Source organism: Schistocerca cancellata, chromosome 8 (genome assembly GCF_023864275.1).
Source record: "Schistocerca cancellata isolate TAMUIC-IGC-003103 chromosome 8, iqSchCanc2.1, whole genome shotgun sequence".
NCBI lineage: Eukaryota > Metazoa > Arthropoda > Insecta > Orthoptera > Acrididae > Schistocerca > Schistocerca cancellata.
Genome location: NC_064633.1, coordinates 258,460,986 through 258,482,122, shown reverse-complemented (window position 1 = coordinate 258,482,122; position 21,137 = coordinate 258,460,986). Strand labels below are relative to the sequence as shown.

Genomic DNA, 21,137 nt, shown 5'->3' with positions numbered 1-21,137 from the left:
GATTACTCTACAGCCTACAATGTCTGATGTGATCTTTTGTAATATATAAATAGCACTCTAAAAGTTCAGCTTCAGTGCATGTGATCTTAAAACATTTGAAACCGTATCAATGGATATGAAAACTTCAGTGATCCCATTGGATGTGCAAATGGAAGATACAAACATATCACTTTGAGTAATCATACTCATATCTGATGAGACCACCCCTGATTGGGGAGGTGCTGATATCACAGGCCAAAAAATGAAATTCCATGTTGTTGTTGCTGTTGTTGGTGGTGGTGGTGGTGATGGGCATCTTCATCTCTGCATAACTAACACAGCTGATGTCCAATGGCAGGTGCTTACACTATTTATCCCTCTCTCTCCTCCTACAAATTTTACCCTAAACACTTTCTTCCATTAATGAACTGACAATTACTTGAAGCCTCAGGATGTGTCTGATCGATTGTTCCCTTTGTTTAGTCAAGTTGTACCATTAAGACTACTGTCTTGCATTTGACTTCTAGCCATTCATGCTTTGCCATTTTACACTTCCTATCAATCTCATTTTTTAGACAACGGTATTCCATTCTCCTGCTATGTTTGTTGTATTTTTATATTTTCTCCTTTCCTTATTTAAATTTAGTATCTCCTAGGTTATCAAGGAATTTGTACTAGACCTTGTGGTTTTCTGCTTTCCCTATTTTATCACTCAGAGCTACCCATCTGTTTTGTGTTGTATTCCTTTTACTTGTCTCATTTCATTATTCCCTAAAGGTCCCTCTGAAACTGTGAACAGTATGTAGTTCCTTCAATTTATCCAGGTCCCTCCTCCTCCATTTCCCACCCCTTTGTAATTTCTTCAATATTACACTGCAGTTCATAACCAATACATACATTATGGTCAGAGTCCACACCTGCACCTAGAAATGTCTTACCATTTAAAATCTCAAACCTCTGCCTTACCATTACAATCAGTCTGGAAACTTCCTGTGTGCCCAGGTCTTTCCCACATATACAGCCCTCTTTCGCAATTCTTAAAGCAAGTGTTATCATTGATTAAATTATGGTCTGCACAAAATTCTTCAAGGCAGCTTCCTCTTCCATCCCTTTCCCTCAGCCCGTGCTTTCCAACTATTTTCCCTTTTCTTCCTTTCCCTACTATAGAATTCCACTGACCATCACAATCAGATTTTTGTTTCCCTTAACTACCTGAATGATTTCTTTTATCACCACCTTAAGAGGATATAAACATGTACTATTGTGACGATTGTTGGCTTTGTGTCTATTTTAGCTGTAATCAAACAGGTAAGTTGGCCATAGTAGCTTAATGCCACTCATTATTTAATACCCATGTTTGATTTTGTATTTATAACCCTATACCCACCTGACCGAAAGACCTGTTCCTCCTGCCACTCAACTTCGCTAATTCGCACTACAATAAACAAAAAGTGCTGATTTACTTTTGTTCTATAGTATTAATTTATTGTGTCACCTGGTTTTTGGCTTATAAGGCCATCGTCAGACATTTACACAAGTCATTTAATAACTAATGAGGGCATTGTAAGCTGAAAACTGGTTAACACAATACATTAATATTGTAGAACAAAAGCAAATTAGCACTTTTCATTGATTATAATGGTATTCTAATACGAACCAATGGAACATTCATTCACTTAACGTAATTCCCATTGTATCCAACTTCAACATATCCATTTCACATTTTAAATTCTCTAACCTCCCTACTCCATTAAGGATCTAAGATTCCACACTTTGACCCACTGAATGCTAGTTTTATTTTTGCTGCTGATGACTAACCTAAGGACATCACACACACCCATGCCCGAGGCAGGATTCGAACCTGCGACCATAGCAGTCCCGCGGTTCCGGACTGCAGCGCCAGAACCGCACGGCCACCGCGGCCGGCTGCTGATGACATCCTCCTGATTAGTTCTTAACCAGAGATTCAAGTTGGAGATTATTTTACCTCCAAATTATTATACCCAAGAGGATGACATCATTGTTAAGCCATACAGTAGAGTTTCATACCATTGAGAAAAAAAAATATGGCTGTTATTTTCCCTTGTTTTCAAGTATTCACTGTACCAGCACAGCAAGGCCATGTTGGCTGATGTTAGAAACCCGTATCAGTCTGTCACCTTGTCTGTTGCCCCTACAACTACTACAGACACTGCTGCCCCTCTTCAGGAGCTACAGACTAGTCTGGTCTCTTCACAGATACCCCTCTCGTGTGGTTGCAACAATGATACAGCTATCTGTATTGCTGAGGCACACAAGTCTTTTGTCTCAACAAGGTCCATGGCTTGTGGGAAAATTGCAGCACAGGACAATATAAGGCTAACCAGTAGTTACCTTGCTCTCAGTTTTTCCTTCACTAGCTGCCTCAATGAAGCAAGCTTTGACCGCTGTTGCTGTTTACTTGCACTTTAGTTGGATAGAGGTGGCATGCTTCCAGACTTCTGCATGACTAGAATGGTGGGCCAGTTATTTACACCCCATGGGCTAGTATAATATTTCCATATAATGCTTCAATGTGATGAGCATATAGTTTTCACCACCGTAAGACTTATATAGAATTGTGCTTAATTTTCTCATTGCACAATGAAGTAGTTGTGCTTGGATTTTCTTTAATTTCGATCTGAAACTATTATTGTTTGATTTTCTGGACTATTAGTTTAATCTCTCACTGAAGACTGTTGACTTTGTGTTTGATAGTGTCTGTTGGTACTACAAGCAAGTTTAGAACAAAAACATTAACCACTGACGAGAAAAATCACAGAAACAATTTCAGAATCAATACATGGCTGTACAGGTTCTAAAATAGTAAACTCATGTATAGTTTTGTTTCGTGGCAACATGCAGCCACACACTACATGCTACACTGTCTAATTAACTCAAACGTTCTGAGGGACAAATATTCTATCTTCCTGATGTACATACCCATCATCCCATTTTATAGACTATCTTACATTAATTGAAGAAGCAGTTTGCAATCTTTGGTATATATTATCATTAACTTTAAAAAAGTTCTACTCAAAACAATGACTGGTACTCAAAAGTATTAAAAATTGTTTAAAAAGTTCAGTGAACAGAGCAAAACTAACTTTTTTGCTTTTCTTAATTTTCTTTGTAACTGTTAGCTCTGTTTTTATCCACATGCATCCACTAGTTATAGAAGAAAGATACTGAGGGAGGAGTGCAATGAGGAATAGGGCATAGTGAAAGGACTGTGTCACATTAGCTCATTCTTTTGTTAGATGCACATCAAATGAAAATCATCTACATAGTGTTTTACTAAGACTTCCAAAGTAGTAATAGAACAATGGAATTTCTTACCTGCAGTACAGTAAAGATAATAGCAAACAGAACGACGACAGATATGCAGCCTAGAACAGCAAGTATTGTTACAGCTGTAAAGGGAGTTGGCGGATGTACCGAGGTCCCTTCTTGTTCTGTACTGATGTCCACAGGCTCAGCACGAGAAGCAGCTGTTCTTCTTTTCCCAGCAGGTGATGCATTCTGGCAGTCACCTGGCAATAACGATAAATTTAGGTTTTTACAAGAGAACAAAATTAATTTTTTTGTGTTATCCTTATTTTCAGTGATTACCAATTAACTATTCTGAATCCGAGATACTTCTCATTTTACACAAAGCAGTCAAGCCATAACCAAACAAATTTGTTCAAAGGCTAAGTACAATAAAAAAAATTAATGCCTACTATTTTTTATTTAAAAAACAAAGCTTCAGCTTAACTTTTGAAAGCATAAGCATTCCACTATTGTAATGAAGCAATTACACATATAAGATTATTTGTCATTCTCTTTGTTGCTTTGAAACAACACTGTTGTTTCATTAAGGTAAAGTATAAAGTAGAAGCCCTTCTCAGCATGAAAATGCTTTAACAAAAATTGCTTGCTTTTTCCTATGACAAATTAGAATCCCTACATGAAACAAGCTTAGACAAATGAATTAAAACCAACACTCTCTCACATAGTTAATATATCTTTCCATAATAAGCTATTTTTAACACTGTTTACATATACATTAACATTTACACATAATACAATGGTTACGATGCTGTTGCCTGGCAACAACTGAAACAGCATTCCACATGCCACCTCAAATCTAATGTCTTTCTACTCCTGTCTTAGAATTAAACTACCTTACAATATCTATAGCATTCCCAGGTAAGTCCCTGTTGAATTTAATCATACAGTGCCAATGGCCTCAATCTTTGCAAACAGCAGGTCTGCCCCTTCTTTTGTTCCTCCATCATCAACACACTCCCCACTACTCAATTTTATTTCAGTTTGTGTAGCTATTAATATACTCCCCATGCTGTTCTTGTCACAGTCTCCCTTTTATAATAAGATGAATTCTACATCCACGCCAGTGAAAACACAGAACTGTAAGACAAATGAGGGTAGTTTGAAATGTTCACAGAATCACCACAAGATATCAGCATTAGCACAATGAGGTTCCCACTTAATAACAAGTCATTCTTCATGGGTAAACATGTGACACACCAATGAAATGGGTAGACATCTGTAGTGTGAATGTCTTTTAGTTGTTCCCAGGTAGTGATTTGTGACGATAGCAAAAAAAATCAATGTTCAAGCAGCCATTAAATACTTCACAAAGAAAATTATGAAAACAAATTCACATCAGGGAACTGTGCTCCATCATATTCATCTGTTGCTAAGTGAACAAATGAGTTTAAATTTGGTCAGGACAGCTTAAATGATGATCCATGTAGCGGTTGACCAAGGTGTTCCACTACCCCAGAAATTATTGTAAAAGGGCATAAAGTGGTCATGGCTGATTGCTGCCAAAATGTTAAAAATTTTTGAAACTGTAGGCATGTCCTCTGAAAGGCCATATCCCAGTTTAACAGTGGAATTCGATATGAGAAGACTGTATTCCAAATGGGTGCTGTGACTTAACACATGATCAGGAACACATCAGAATGGAAACAAACAACAGTGCCAGTTTGTGACCACAGGTGAAGCTTCGGTCCACTACTAAACTCCGGAGACAAAACATGAGTCAAAGCAATGAAAAAATGTTTATTTGCCAACATCAATGAGAGCAGAGTCAATACTGTCAGCAAGAATGGTCCCATTTTCCCATTTTCTGGCATGTGAAAGGGTTTCTGCTGATAAATTATCTGCCCACTGGGCAAACAATTATGAGACAATAATCTTATGTATCAATTACAGTAAACAACCCATATAAAGGGCCAAGACTGGCAAAAAGGGAGGTCATCTTTCAGGAAGGTATAGACAGGTGTTGTTGCCATGGGAAAAACACATGAACTAAGACATGACTTGTTGCTACACCTTCTTTCTTCACCTGATTTGGCTAAATCAGACTTCCATCTCTTCCCAAAGCTCAAAATTTTCCTAGATAAATGGATATTTTCTTGAGGCAAAGAACTGACAGCTGAAGTCGATAGGTATTTTGCAGTCATAAGGAATGCAATTTTAAAGATGGGATCAACGTACTAGAACATCACTGAAACAAATGCATTAGTGTACAGAAAGACTATATTGGAGAAAAAAAAATCATTCATTGAGGTAAGTCATTTTGTTCTAATCCATTCTGAAAACTTCTCAAACTACCCTTGTCTTTCTTTCAAATCCCAAAAACCATTGAGACAATAAAACTAGTGTTAACTTTGTGATTTTATAGGACTTATTTACAAACAAGACCACATAGTAGGCTTTCATGACTGTATCAATTTCATTAAAACCCTTCCAGATGTATTATGGCTACAAGTTGTTGGTTGATGATGATGATGATGATGTTTGGTTTGTGGGGCACTCAACTGTGTGGTTATCAGCGCCCGTACAATTACCCAGTCTTTGCTCAGTCCAATTTCGCCACTTTCCTAGATGATGATGAAATGATGAGGACAACACAAACACCCAGTCATCTCGAGGCAGGTGAAAATCCCTGACCCCGCCGGGAATCGAACCCGGGACCCCGTGCTCGGGAAGCGAGAACGCTACCGTGAGACCACGAGCGGCGGACAAAGTTGTTGGTTGTGTGCCTGTCTATTACTCAACAATCCACACTAGATACCTTGACTGATTCCTCTCTCTCTCTCTCTCTCTCTCTCTCTCTCTCTCTCTCTCTCTCTCTCTCTCTCTCTCTCTCTAGGAGGGGGGAGTGAGGGGAAGGGGGGAAAGAGGGGGAGGGGAGGGGGGAAAGAGGGGGGAGGGGAGGGGGAAAGTCGGGGAGGGGGGAAGAGGGGGAGGCGGTGGGGGGGAGGCGGAGAGAGACTTTTTTTTTTGTGGTTTTAGGGCGCACATCTTCAATGGTCATTAGCGCCCTGACTACTCTAAAAATGCACCGCGAGGCACAAGTGGACAACAACTAAAAGGGAAAACACGCTAAAAGAAACTGACAGGCATAGGATTAAAAAACAACATCAAATGTCCTTAGCGAGGTTTGTCAAATTGATAAAACAAAGAACACGAGCAGCTGCTCGTGGGTCATCCGCTAAAACGGCATCGAAAGTATTAGGCAGGTTAAGATCGAGGCGCAGTTGGTTAAGATCGGGACAGGACATTAAAATGTGTCTAACTGTCAGCAAGTGCCCACATGGGCAGAACGGCGCCGGCGCAGCCGTCAGCAGATGGCGATGGCTGAACCGGCAGTGTCCAATCCTTAACCTTGCTAAAACGACCTCCTCCCGCCGAGAAGGGCGTGAGGAGGACGTCCAAGCCACGGGAAGAGGTTTTAAGGCCCGAAGCTTGTTGTCGGTAAGTGCAGCCCAATCGGCATGCCACAGCGACACAACGCGCCGACAAATGACCCTGCTAAAATCGGACGAAGGGACACAACAAGAAGCTGTCCGAGGCTGGAGGACCGCAGCCTTGGCCGCGGCATCTGCAGCTTCGTTCCCAGGGATACCGACATGGCCAGGAACCCACATAAAGCTAACCGGCGGACCGACGTCCACCAGCCGCTGAAGAGAGCGTTGGATCCGGTGTACGAAAGGGTGAACCGGGTACGGATCACTGAGGCTCTGGATGGCGCTCAGGGAATCTGAGCAGATGACATAAGCAGAATGTCGGTGGCGGCAGATGTAAAGAACAGCCTGGTAGAGGGCAAAGAGCTCAGCTGTGAAGACCGAACAATGATCATGGAGCCGGTATTGGAAACTTTGTGCCCCGACTATAAAGGAGCACCCGACCCCGTCATTGGTCTTAGAGCCATCTGTATAAATGAAAGTTATGTTGATGAACTTCGAACGAAGTTCCAAAAAACGGGAGTGGTAGACCGAACTGGGGGTGACCTCTTTTGGGAGCGAGCTGAGGTCAAGGTGAACGCGGACCTGAGCCTGGAGCCAAGGTGGCGTGTGGCTCTCGCCCACTCGAAAGGTTGCAGGGAGTGAAAAATTAAGGTGTTGAAGGAGGCGACGAAAGCGAACTCCAGGGGGTAGCAGGGCAGAAACATACAACCCGTATTGACGGTCAAGAGAGTCGTCAAAAAAGGAACGATAAGACGGATGGTCGGGCATTGACAGTAGCCGACAGGCATACCGACAAAGCAGTATATCGCGCCGGTAAGTGAGTGGCAATTCGCCAGCGTCAGCATGAAGACTCTCTACGGGACTGGTATAAAATGCTCCGATCGCAAGTCGTAAACCCCGATGTTGTCTGGAGTTGAGGCGGCGTAAGATGGATGGCCGTGCAGAGGAGTATACGAAGCTCCCATAATCCAGCTTGGAGCGGACGATCGACCGATATAGACGAAGTAGGACGGTTCGATCCGCACCCCACGACATACCACTGAGAACACGGAGGACATTTAAAGAACGGGTACAACGGGCGGCCAAATATGACACATGTGGAGACCAGCTAAGTTTCCTGTCAAAGGTAAGACCTAAAAATTTGGTTGTCTCCACGATTGGGAGAGCAACGGGACCAAGTCGTAAGGACGGTGGGAGAAACTCTTTGTAGCGCCAGAAGTTAATACAGACCGTCTTCTCGGCAGAAAAACGGAAGCCATTGGCGACACTCCAGGAGTAAAGACGGTCAAGAGAACGCTGAAGACAGCGCTCCAGGACACGTGTACGCTGCGCGCTGCAATAGATGGTAAAATCGTCCACAAAAAGGGAGCCTGATACATCAGCTGGGAGGCAATCCATTATTGGATTGATCGCGATGGCGAACAGAGCGACGCTCAAAACTGAGCCCTGTGGCACCCCATTCTCCTGGCGAAAGGTGTCTGACAGGACAGAACCCACACGTACCCTGAACTGTCGATCCATTAAAAAGGAACGAATAAAAAGAGGGAGGCGACCGCGAAGGCCCCATGTATGCATGGTGCGGAGAATGCCCGCCCTCCAACAGGTGTCGTAAGCCTTCTCCAAATCAAAGAACACAGCCGCGGTCGGGCGCTTCCGCAAGAAGTTATTCATAATGAAGGTCGACAAGGTTACCAGATGGTCAACAGCAGAGCGGCGCCTACGAAATCCACATTGGACATTGGTAAGTAGGCGTCGAGACTCAAGCAGCCAAACCAATCGAGAGTTAACCATTCGCTCCATCACTTTACAGACACAGCTGGTAAGTGAGATAGGTCGATAACTGGAAGGCAAGTGCTTGTCCTTCCCCGGCTTAGGAATCGGGACAACAATAGACTCGCGCCAGCATGCGGGAACATGTCCCTCAATCCAGATGCGATTGTATGTACGAAGAAGAAAACCTTTACCCGCAGGAGAAAGGTTCTTCAGCATCTGAACATGAATAGAATCAGGCCCTGGAGCGGAGGACCGTGATCGGCCAAGTGCGGTTTCGAGTTCCCGCATGGTGAATGGGGCATTGTAACTTTCACAATTCGAGGAGCAAAAGTCAGGTGGCCTAGCCTCCTCTGCCTGTTTGCGGGGGAGGAAGGCAGGGTGGTAATGAGCGGAGCTCGAAACCTCGGCGAAAAAGCGGCCGAAGGCATTGGAGACAGCCTCAGGGGCCACAAGGACTTCATTCGCGACCTTCAAGCCAGAAACTGGGGAGTGGACCTTAGTGCCTGATAGCCGGCGCAGGCTACCCCAGACAACAGAAGAAGGGGTAAAACTGTTGAAGGTGCTTGTGAAAGCAGCCCAGCTGGCTTTCTTGCTTTCGTTAATAATACGACGACATTGAGCACGTAATCGTTTATAATTAATACAATTCGCCACTGTAGGGTGGCGTTTAAAGGTGCGTAAAGCACGTCGACGAGCACATAAAGCGTCTCTACATGCTGCGGTCCACCAGGGGACCGGTACGCGACGTGGAGAAGAAGTAGGGTGAGGGATGGAATATTCAGCAGCAGCGAGAATGACTTCCGTGAGGTGTGCGACCTGACGATCGCAGCTTGTGAACGTTTGATCCTGAAAGGTCGCCCTGGAAGAGAAGAGCCCCCAGTCTGCCTTGGAGATGGTCCAACTAGAGGAGCACGGAGAGGGAGTATGCTGCAGGAGATGGATAACACACGGGAAGTGGTCGCTCGAATATGTATCAGCAAGTGCATACCACTCAAACCGGCGTGCAAGTTGGGGAGTACATATAGAGAGGTCTAAATGGGAATAGGTATGAGATGTGTCCGAAAGAAAAGTAGGGGCGCCAGTATTAAGGCAGACAAGATTGAGCTGGTTGAAAAGGTCTGCTAACAAGGAGCCCCTCGGGCAGGAGGCTGGAGAACCCCAAAGGGGATGGTGGGCATTGAAGTCTCCAGTTAACAAAAACGGTGCAGGTAGCTGAGCAATAAGTTGCATCATGTCTGCCCTGGTAACGGCAGATGACGAGGGAGTGTAAACGGTACAAAAGGAAAACGTAAAAGTGGGGAGAGTAAGGCGGATGGCGACTGCCTGCAGGCCGGTGTGCAATGTGATGGGATCGTAGTAAATATCATTCCGGACCAGCAACATAACCCCTCCATGAGCTGGGATTCCTACCATAGGGGGTAGGTCAAAACGCACAGAGGTGTAGTGTGCCAAGGCAATGTGATCGCATGGGCGTAGCTTCGTTTCCTGGAGGGCTACGACGAGCGGACGATGCAAGCGGAGCAGCAACTTCAAGTCCTCTTGGTTGGAGCGAATGCTGCGAATATTCCAGTGAATAAGTGCCATCGTAAGAAAAGGAAGATGAGAGAAGGGGTCACCTCGAAGGCCGCTTAGGGCCTGGCTTCGAGCGAGCACTGCCGCCGCTATCAGTAGGCGGACAGTCATCGTCCATGGGGTCTATAGGGTCATCGGCCATCTCGGGAGGATGGCCGGGAGGGGGAGCTTCCTCCGCCGGTGAACGGCCAGATGTACGGCTACTGGCGGTGCGGCCAGGCGAAACGGATGACGGCCTGGGGCGGCAACCGCTGGGTGGCGCAGGAGAAGAGATGCGCCGTGGCGGAGAAGGAGAACTGTGCTTCCTATGCGCCTTTTTGGAAGGACGTTTGGTGGAAGTACCGGTCGAAGGCTGGGAGGTCGAGGGACGGAGGAAGTCTGCACGGGATGGTTCCTTCTTGAAGGACCGTGCATCTGACTTCGGGGTCTTCGACTTAGCAGAAGCTGAGGAAGTGGCTGGTGTCTGTGGTGTGATGGGAGGAAGAGGAGACGTCGACCGCGCGATCTTAGCACTGGCCGAACGGACGACCGTGGTGCTGAAGGTCAGATCGCATGTCTGGGTTGCGACCTCCCGGGTAGTCCGAGGAGAGGCGAGGACAGTACTATATTTCCCCGCTGGGAGCAGCGTGGGCTTCCTACTAGCCAATAGCTTGCGAGCAGCCGAGGTGGACACTTTCTCTTTGACACGAATTTCTTGGATGCAACGTTCGTCCTTATAGACAGGACAGTCGCGGGAGGATGCGGCATGGTCACCTTGACAGTTCACACAGCGAGGAGACGGAGGTGGACAGTCACCCTCATGGGCATCCCTGCCACAAGTGACACATTTAGCCGCATTGGAACAAGACTGTCGAGTGTGATTGAAACGCTGACACTGGTAGCAGCGCGTAGGTGTCGGGACATAGGGGCGAACAGAAATAACCTCGTAGCCCGCCTTGATGCGCGATGGCAGCTTAACACTATCGAAGGTCAAGAAGAGTGTCCGGGTCGGTACAAGGTCGTTGTTGACCTTTTTCATGACCCGATGGACAGCCGTCACGCCCTGCTCAGCGAGGAAAGATTGAAGCTCCTCGTCAGTCAATCCGTCGAGGGAGCTAGTATACACTACACCACGAGACGAATTTAAAGTACGGTGGGCCTCCACCCGGACAGGGAACGTGTACAGGAGGGTGGCCCGAAGCAGTTTTTGTGCCTGAAAGGCACTCTCAGTTTCTAGTAATAAGGTGCCGTTACGCAACCTGGTACAAGATTTGACAGATCCGGCTATGGCATCAACGCCCTTCTGAATAACAAAAGGGTTGACAGAGGAAAAATCCTTTCCGTCCTCAGTGCGAGAAACTACGAGGAACTGTGGGGCAGGCGGTAGTACTTTTGTCACTGTTGGCTGGTCACGTTTCCGTTTTTGGGTCGAAGTCGAAAGCGATGGAGTAGAATCCATTGCGGAGGAATCCCCCATGATTGCCAGCGTCTCCGATGGCGCGCTCCTTCCTTGTGGGGACCCTCTCAGAGGGCACTCCCGCCTTAGGTGAATGTTTACACCTCAGGTCACACCTCCCGAGAAACAGACGGAGGGACCAATCGGCATGGTCAGAAGGTATCAGCTCAGGCAATCACCCCTCCCCGGGCCTGGCCTTTACCAGGGGGTACGCGCGTGCCTTACATGTCTACCCAGGGCGGGGACTTACGCGTTACCCCGTCACCGGCTACGCGTGCGAACGCGTGGGTCGGCCTTCAGACACGCACAGGGAGGAAGGAAGAAGATGAAAAAGAAGAGAGAGAGGGGGAAAGAGGACAGACTGTCTCAAACGCCGAGGCGGAGACCAGAGAAGGCAAGGAGAAGAAGGCAATGAGAAGAAGGCAATGAGAAGGCAAGGAGAAAAAGGCAATGAGAAGGCAAGGAGAAAAAGGCAATGAGAAGGCAAGGAGAAAAAGGCAATGAGAAGGCAAGGAGAAAAAGGCAATGAGAAGGCAAGGAGAAAAAGGCAATGAGAAGGCAAGGAGAAAAAGGCAATGAGAAGGAAAGGAGAAAAAGGCAATGAGAAGGAAAGAAGAAAAAGGCAATGAGAAGGCAAGGAGAAAAAGGCAATGAGAAGGCAAGGAGAAAAAGGCAATGAGAAGGCAAGGAGAAAAAGGCAATGAGAAGGCAAGGAGAAAAAGGCAATGAGAAGGCAAGGAGAAGTCAAGGGAAAGAGTAAGGAAGACAGTGAGGTGGAGAAGAGCAAAGAAAGGGACCAACAAAAGGAAGGAAGAAACGAGGAGTTTAAAACCAAAAAGACCACGATTATAGGTCGTGAAACCGTCCGTCTCCGGACGCAGGCGCTAACTACCCCCGTGAGGGGGATGGACTCCTTTTAGTCGCCTCTTATGACAGGCAGGAATACCTCGGGCCTATTCTAATCCCCGGACCCGCAGGGGGGGGGGGGGGGGCGGAGAGAGAGAGAGAGAGAGAGAGAGAGAGAGAGAGGGGGGGGGGGGGTTATGCATGCATGCCTTTTGAGTAATACCACAAGCTCAAATCAGAGCACTAATACACTGCATCTGTTTATGTGATCATCCACCTTTCAACATTTCGTATGTCCTCTGCATGCATGCTGGATAAGTGTTTTTATGCATTTCAAAATTTAAAAATGTTCTGAAACAATTTGTGAACCTCTTTATAGAAATACCATTATGCAACCATTATGATTAAAACGAAAATGTTTAAAAGTACTCTGCATGTTATCTTTTATAAATGATACGGAAAAATTGAACTTGTACCCCCTTCACAGTTATCGCTGAACAACAATTTAGAGAAGACAGGTGGACTATTCTCTCTAGTTAGGATATGAAGCTCACTGTTCATCATTTAATTCTATGGTGTACATTGTGCTTTTTCAGCTTGTTTATTTGTATTTTCTAGCAAATTTATTTATGAGAACATGCAGGAAGGCAAAAATAAAAATTCTGCCGAAAATAGTTGTAAGTGTGTGACAAACTACATCATCCTCATTACAAAACATCGTGTTTTGAAGATGATCATATCTGGCAGCATACCCATGAGGAGCACAAACATTTAAGACATTGGGAAAATCTACACAATCACTGGAGAACTGCCCTTTACAGGAAATTCTGGGAATGTCCTGGGGCAGAATTCATTATCCTGTGAGACACACTAGCAGCTCTGGCTGAAGGGTTACAGCAATAACGTGTTTGATGTATTGTTGTCATTCATCCAGTGTATGAGGATAAATGGAACAATTTATTCCACAAATTAAAAAATCGTAGTATGGGGTATTAGGTAATCTTTGAGGCCAGGTGATTTACTGAGGATATGATTTAGGCACAGAAGACACAATAAAGCTAGTGTTAAAAACTTTGCCAAAGTGCAAAATCAGTAGCAGTAACCGAACTCTAAAATTGCACTGGTTACTCTAATACCAAGTTAGAGTGTGTGTGTGTGTGTGTGTGTGTGTGTGTGTGTGTGTGTAGCAACTATTAATGCTGCTTATACCACACTGTAAAGGAAACACTTTTTTGGACACATTCAAATAACTTCCAGGAATGCAGCCAAGTGATGTAGTCAACGGACAGTTTTATTTTGGCCACCCTGTATATAACAAATTGAAAACCCTTAATCAGTCCTTACCAGTGTTGTTGTCACAAGTACAGCAGTTTTGCTGTCCAGGTGCAGCACAGCATGGCACACACTGGTTGTTTAGACGGTCCAAATGCAGCGGAGGACTGCAAGTTGAGCAGCTGAAGGCTCCTGGCCCTGAGCAGCTCTTACAGGATTCATGACACCCGCGGCATGTCTGTGAGGGTGGGTCATAAAACTGAGTACCAACGCACTGCACACACAATCCACCATCCAGCATGGCATGTGCAGGGCATGAGGTACACTGTAGTGGTCCTTCACCTGAAAATGCAAATTAGAAAGCTACAGCAAGTGATCACACACACTCACAGCTTTATTAAGCTGAGATAAATATGACCTTTTTTTTATCTGACTTATCACTTCATTTGAAGGCTACTAATGAGTAAGATATCTTTTTTCTTGAAAGGATTTTCATAGCTTTTAATGGCTATTTGGTTACAATAAATCAAACAATGGAAACTCCAGGTTGGAATACCAGCAATACTAAGAGAAGGACAAATTGCTATTCACTGTAAAGACGACCCACTGAGCTGCAGACAGACACAGCAAAAAGAGTGTTAAACATTACAGCATTCAGCCAAAGCCTAAATGAGCAAAGAGAAAAAAACACACACAAACACACACACACACACACACGTGCGCGCATTCAAAAGAAAACTTTCACACAAGTAAGCACACATGACTACCACCACCAGCAGCTCTTTTCATTTTGCCTGTCTGCAACTGAATATGTCATCTCTACAGTGAGTAGCAAGTTTTGCTCTTCCTAACGCTGGTGGCTATAATAAATGAAAGACAGAAGATAAAATCCTCATACTTTGTTTTTTCAGTGACAATGCCAAAACATAGGCAACAAAAAATGTTTTAGTTCCACAGGAACTTTGGTATTTCTTGGGCAATAAAGGAAAACTGCAATAAAAAGTTGCAAGAGGAGGGTAAAAATGTTATAGTTGAAGACTACAGGGAAGGAAAGGGAAAGGGAAAAGGGGGGGGGGGGGGGGGGGGAGATTGACGGCGAAATGATAATTCAGTACTTTGAATGAGAACAATAGCTATGTACACTTATTGGAAGGATTACAGCTAACCAATCACCATATGGCTGATGCACTGAGTGGCTGCATGCAGATAAATAATGCTCCAGCTGACCATTGCCCTGGTTATGCAGTCCAACTTTGGTGAGTGTACCAGGTGGCATGAGTGAAACAAGAAAGCAAAGATGGGATGGAGGTGACTGAAGGAAGGGAGGATAATGGATCTCAGACAGAGGCAGTAAGTAAACAGGTAAGAATGTGGCACTAGTGAGCCTTCCATGGCACAGGCACAAGTGAAGGAGAGGGTTGTGCAGGGAAGATAGAACACAGTAAGATGGAGACTGCTGGTTTTTTTTTTTTTGGGTTGGGTTTAAGGGCGCTCAACTGCTGAGGTCATTAGCGCCCAGTCACTGTTGTTTGAGCACATGGAATCTCGTAAAACTCAAGGGGATGGAGGGGACACCAGAAGGACCCGACAAAGATGCAGACAAAATAAGTAAAAAGATTAAATGTCCTTGGACAAGCCAGTTAAAGTTATAAAACGCAGAATACGAGCAGCTGCTCGAGCGTCATCAGCTAAAACATCCGGTAAAGTAGATGGCAGGGACAGGACAACACGAAATTGACTAAAACGGGGACATGACAATAAAACATGGCGCACTGTTAATTCCTGACCACAAGGGCACTGCGGGGCTGGGTCACCGGAGAGCAGGTAGCGGTGGCTAAACCGGCAATGCCCAATCCGCAACCTGGTCAGAAGGACCTCCTCGCGCCGAGATGGTCGGGAGGATGTTGTCCAAGCAGTTGGTAGCGGTTTTACTGCCCGGAGCTTGTTTCCTTGGAGGGATGACCAAGCATCCCACCACAACGACACAAGCCTCTTACATACATCCCCACGAACGTCGGAAGACGGGACACAATGGGAGGCTGGCCGAGGCAGGAGGACTGCAGCCCTGGCTGCAGCATCCGCAGCCTCATTCCCAGGCACTCCCACATGTCTGGGAACCCACAGAAAGCTGACAGAACCACCATTATCAGCCAAAGAATGGAGGGACTGCTGTATCCGTTGTATCAAGGGATGGACCGGATAGGGAGCTCCAAGGCTCTGAAGAGCGCTGAGTGAGTCAGAGCACAGTACATATGATGAATGGTGGTGGCGGCGGGCATACTGAACGGCCTGATGGAGAGCAAAAAGCTCGGCCGTAAAGCTGGAACACTGGTCGAGGAGCCTGTATTTAAATGTGGCGGCCCCGACGACAAAGGCACAGCCGACACCATCGTCAGTTTTGGAGCCATCGGTGTAAATAAAGGTGTGACCGGCAAGTCGAGCACGAAGTTCGGCAAACCGTGAGCAATACATTGCAGCCGGAGTACCATCCTTCGGGAGTGAGCTGAGGTCGAGATAAATATGAACCGGAGCCTGGAGCCAAGGTGGTGTCGGGCTCTCACCCTCTCTGAAGGTGGTAGGGAGGGCAAAATCCAATTGTCGAAGCAGGCGACGGAAGCGGACTCCGGGGGGCAGCAGGGCAGACACATACAACCCGTACTGACGGTCGAGAGAATTGGCGAAGAAGGACTTGTAAGTGGGGTGGTCGGGCATAGACGACAGCCGGCAGGCATACCGACACAGCAGTACGTCGCGCCGGTAGGTCAACGGTAACTCGGCAGCTTCAGCATAAAGACTCTCGACAGGACTAGTGTAGAAGGCTCCGGTCGCAAGACGTAACCCCCGATGGTGGATGGAGTTGAGCCGGCGTAAGAGGGACGGCCGAGCGGACGAGTAGACGAAGCTCCCATAATCCAGCTTCGATCGGACTATGGACCGATACAAGCGAAGCAGGACAGTGCGATCCGCTTCCCAAGATGAACCGCTAAGAACTCTGAGGACATTAAGGGAACGTGTACAACGGGCCGCCAAATAAGAGACGTGTGGAGACCAACACAGTTTCCTGTCCAACGTGAGCCCTAGAAACTTAGTTGTGTCCACGAATCGGAGAACAACGGGACCGAGATGTAAGGATGGCGGAAGGAACGCTTTATATCGCCAAAAGTTGATACAAACCGTCTTTTCTTCGGAGAACCGGAAGCCATTTGCCACGCTCCATGAGTAGAGGCTGTCTAGACAACGCTGAAGGCAGCGCTCCAGGAGGCATGTTCTCTGGGCACTGCAGTAGATCGCGAAGTCATCGACAAAGAGAGAGCCTGAGACATTAGGTGGAATGCAATCCATAATGGGATTGATCGCGATGGCAAAAAGGGCTACGCTCAAGACTGAGCCCTGAGGCACTCCGTTCTCCTGGAGGAAGGCGTCGGACAATACGGAGCCCACACGTACCCTAAACTTTCGTTCCGTTAAAAAGGAATCAATAAAAAGGGGCAGGCGACCGCGTAGGCCCCACCTGTGCATAGTGCGGAGGATACCTCCTCTCCAACAGGTGTCATAAGCCTTCTCCAAGTCGAAGAACACGGCTACCGTTTGGCGCCTTCGCAAAAAGTTGTTCATGATGAATGTCGACAAGGTCACGAGGTGGTCAACAGCGGAGCGGCGGCGACGAAAGCCACATTGGACATTAGTAAGGAGCCGTCGAGATTCAAGAATCCAGACTAACCGAGCATTAACCATGCGCTCCATCACCTTACAGACACAGCTTGTAAGAGAAATGGGGCGGTAACTAGAAGGAAGGTGTCTATCCTTCCCGGGTTTGGGTATAGGAACAACAACGGCGTCACGCCAACGCATGGGGACTTGACCTTCGGTCCAGACGCGATTGTAGGTACGGAGAAGGAAGCTTTTGCCCGCCGGAGAAAGGTGTGCCAGCATCTGAACGTGAATGGCATCCGGCCCCGGAGCAGAGGACCGGGACAGTGCAAGCGCACGTTCGAGTTCCCGCATAGTAAAGGGGGCATTATAGGTTTCCAGATTCAGCGAGTGGAAGGAAGGTCGCCGAGCCTCTTCTGCCTCTTTCCTGGGAAGGAAGGCAGGATGGTAATGGGCGGAGCTTGAAACCTCCTCGAAAAAGCGGCCAAAGGCGTTGGCGACAGCCACCGGATCAACAAGGACCGCATTACCTGAGGTCAGGCCAGGTACCGAGGAGTGGGCCTTAATGCCCGACAGCCGGCGCAGGCTACCCCAAACGACGGAAGAAGGAGTAAAACTGTTAAAGGAGCCGGTGAAAGAGGCCCAACAAGCTTTTTTGCTGTCTTTGATGACTCTACGGCATTGCGCTCGGAGTCGTTTGTATTCAATACAATTCGCCAACGTAGGATGGCGGCGAAAGGTGCGTAAAGCACGTCGTCGAGCACGGATAGCGCCCCTACAAGCCTCGTTCCACCAGGGGACGGAAACGCGACGTGAAGAAGTAGTACGAGGAATGGAACGTTCGGCAGCATGGATGATAACAGCCGAGAGGTATTCGACCTGACTGTCACAACTGGGAAAATCGCGGTCCGGAAAGGTTGCCAGGGATGAGTAAAGTCCCCAGTCAGCTTTCAGTATGTTCCAGCTCGAAGGACGTGGGGATGGGGCGTGGTGCAGGAGACGAACGACACAGGGGAAGTGGTCGCTCGAATAGGTGTCAGAAAGGACATACCACTCGAACCGACGGGCAAGAGTGGTAGAACATATTGAGAGGTCCAAGTGGGAGAAGGTATGAGTGGAGTCCGAGAGGAAAGTCGGGGCGCCGGTATTGAGGCAGACAAGATTGAGATGGTTGAAGACATCTGCCAAGAGTGAGCCTCTTGGACAGGATGCAGGAGAGCCCCAAAGGGGATGATGGGCATTGAAGTCGCCAAACAATAAAAACGGCGGGGGAAGCTGAACGATCAGGTGCATCATGTCAGCCCGACTAACGGCAGACGACGGTGGAGTGTAGATGGTACAAACTGAAAAAGTAAAAGCAGAAAGAGTAAGGCGGACAGCTATTGCTTGAAGTGGGGTGGTCAATGGGATGGGATGGTAATAGACGTCGTCCCGAATGAGCAACATGACCCCACCATGAGCTGGGACACCGTCCACAGGGGTAAGGTCATACCGCTCCGAGGTATAGTGGGTAAAGGCAATACGGTCAGTCGGGCGCAACTTGGTTTCCTGGAGTCCAAGGACGAGCGGACAGTGCAGGCGGAGGAGCAGTTGTAATTCCTCCCGATGAGATCGAATACCTCTTATGTTCCAATGAAACAACGCCATCGCTAGTCAAAAAGTTGTGGGAACGAGACGGGGGAAGAGCTGGTCACCTCGACGGCCGCGGAGGGCCAGGTTGCGAGGGAACAACGCTACAACCGACGGGAGGCGGATCCGGTTCCATCGACTGGTCGCCAGCTGCGGCCGCTGTCCCTGGTTGTGTAGGAGGGGCAGCATCATTTGCCGACGAAAGGCCAGCTGAGCGCCTGGCAGCAGAGCGTCCCGGCGAAACTGAGGACGGCCGGGAGCGGCGACTCACGGATGGAGCGTCAGTCGAAACGCGCCGGGGTGGAGAGGGGGATAAAGATTTCTTCTTGGAGGCCTTCTTGGAAGGCCGAGGAGGCACAGGGACGGTGGGCTGGACCCGAAGAAGGTCCTCACGCGCGGGGTCCGTTTTGGAACGGCGGACCTCGGAAGCCGGGGTCCGGAACGTTTCCCCGATGGACGCCTGAGAAGAGGATCGCTTCTCAGGTGGCGTGTGGGGGGAAGGAGGAGGAAGGATGGCCCCTGGGGCAGAGGGGGTGGGGGCCACGGGGGAGGAGGATTTGGAAGGGAGGGATTTGGGAGGCGGAGGCAGAGCCCCCTGATGGGCGGAGGAGGCGGAGGGGGGATAGGAGAGGGGTGAGGATACCGCGGAAGGAGTGGACACAACTGAGGCAAATGAAGTGGTCAATGGCACGGGATGGAGGCGGTCGTACTTCTTCCTGGCCTCAGAATAAGACAGCCGATCCAAAGTTTTGATTTCTTGTATTTTCTTCTCCTTCTGATATGCGGGGCAGTCTGAGGATCTAGGCGAGTGGACGCCAGGACAATTAACGCACCGAGGTGGTGGGGTGCATGTATGTTCCTCACGAAGAGGACGGCCACAATCGCCACAGAGGGGCTCAGCCTCACACCGTGACGACATGTGCCCAAAGCGCAAACACCGAAAACAGCGCATAGGAGGCGGAACGTAGGGTCGCACGTCACACCGGTAGCACATTACCTTTACCTTCTCTGGGAGAACGTCCCCCTCGAAGGCGAGGATAAAGGCCCCAGTGTCGATGCGACGGTCTTTGGGGCCGCGCTGGACTCGCCGGACGAAATGCACGCCTCGGCGCTCCAGGTTGGCCCTGAGCTCCTCATCAGATTGTAGCAGGAGGTCACGATGAAAAATAACCCCCTGCGTCCTATTGAGTGCCAGATGTGGGACAATGGAGACTGGGATGTCCCCTAGGCGGTCGCACGCCTGGAGCGCCGCCGACTGTGTGGCGGACGTGGTCTTGATAAGTACGGACCCTGAACGCATCTTGCTGAGAGCCTCGATTTCCCCGAAGATGTCCTCAATGTGCTGAACAAAGAACATGGGCTTGGAGGTGGCGAATGTCCCCCCATCGGTCCGAGAACAGACTAAATAGCGGGGGAAGTACTTCGCTCCAAGCCGGCGGGCCTGTCCCTCCTCCCATGGAGTGGCCAAGGGGGAAGGGGCAGGAGAACCAGAACCAGAAACGGTACTTTTTCTTTTAAAAGACTCGGCCGCAGAGCGACCCGATACGTGGTGACGTTTCATCTGCGAAACGTCCGCCCCGATACCACCCACTCCGACCAGGGGCTCTCCCCACGGGCGCCACCCAGCCGCAGCAAGGGCCACCTGGCAGGATGACCATTGCCGGGAGTCCTGATGCCCCAAGGAGACGGGCATCTACTCCTTGGCCGACGTGGGGAGGGTGCAGCTCAGGTATCGGCAGTACGATCCCTGTGTTGTCAGGGGGCTACAACCTAGAGGGTACATGACGACCCGACCACAACGGGCTGGCTACCGTGCTGGATTTCTGGTGCCATGGAAAGTCCATCATGATCGCTGGTGCAGATGGAGACGCACTATGGGCGTAACTGGGACAACCCAAAAGGCGTTTAGGCCCAATTTGAGCAATAGTGGGTATGGTTACAACGCCGGTGCAATGCTGAGTGCCAAGGTCTGAGTGCACTGAGGACCAGTGGTACACCACGTAAGGTGTCCTTCCCCAAAAGGCTCGTACTTCTGTAGAAATTTAGAAAAATGGAGGTCAAACCCCAAGGGGGACCATCACATGGAAGGCCGAAACGGTTGAACTCCTTTTAGTCGCCTCGTACGACAGGCAGGAATACCTCGGGCCTATTCTTACCCCGGACCCGCAGGGGGGGGAGACTGCTGGCATGACCACCAA

At 48.2% G+C, this 21,137-nt stretch overlaps 1 protein-coding gene across 1 annotated transcript in view; it reads right to left on the bottom strand.

Moving 5' to 3' along the window:
• The window catches only part of LOC126095072 (furin-like protease 2), a 474,956-nt gene that overhangs the window by 2,942 nt on the left and 450,877 nt on the right, over positions 1-21,137 (bottom strand). Inside the window, exons 18-19 of the mRNA XM_049909754.1 lie at positions 13,732-14,001; positions 3,337-3,530 (exon numbers count right to left, since the gene is read on the bottom strand). Of these exons, the coding sequence (XP_049765711.1) occupies positions 3,337-3,530; positions 13,732-14,001 (464 nt within the window). The remainder of the gene's footprint in view (positions 1-3,336; positions 3,531-13,731; positions 14,002-21,137) is intronic.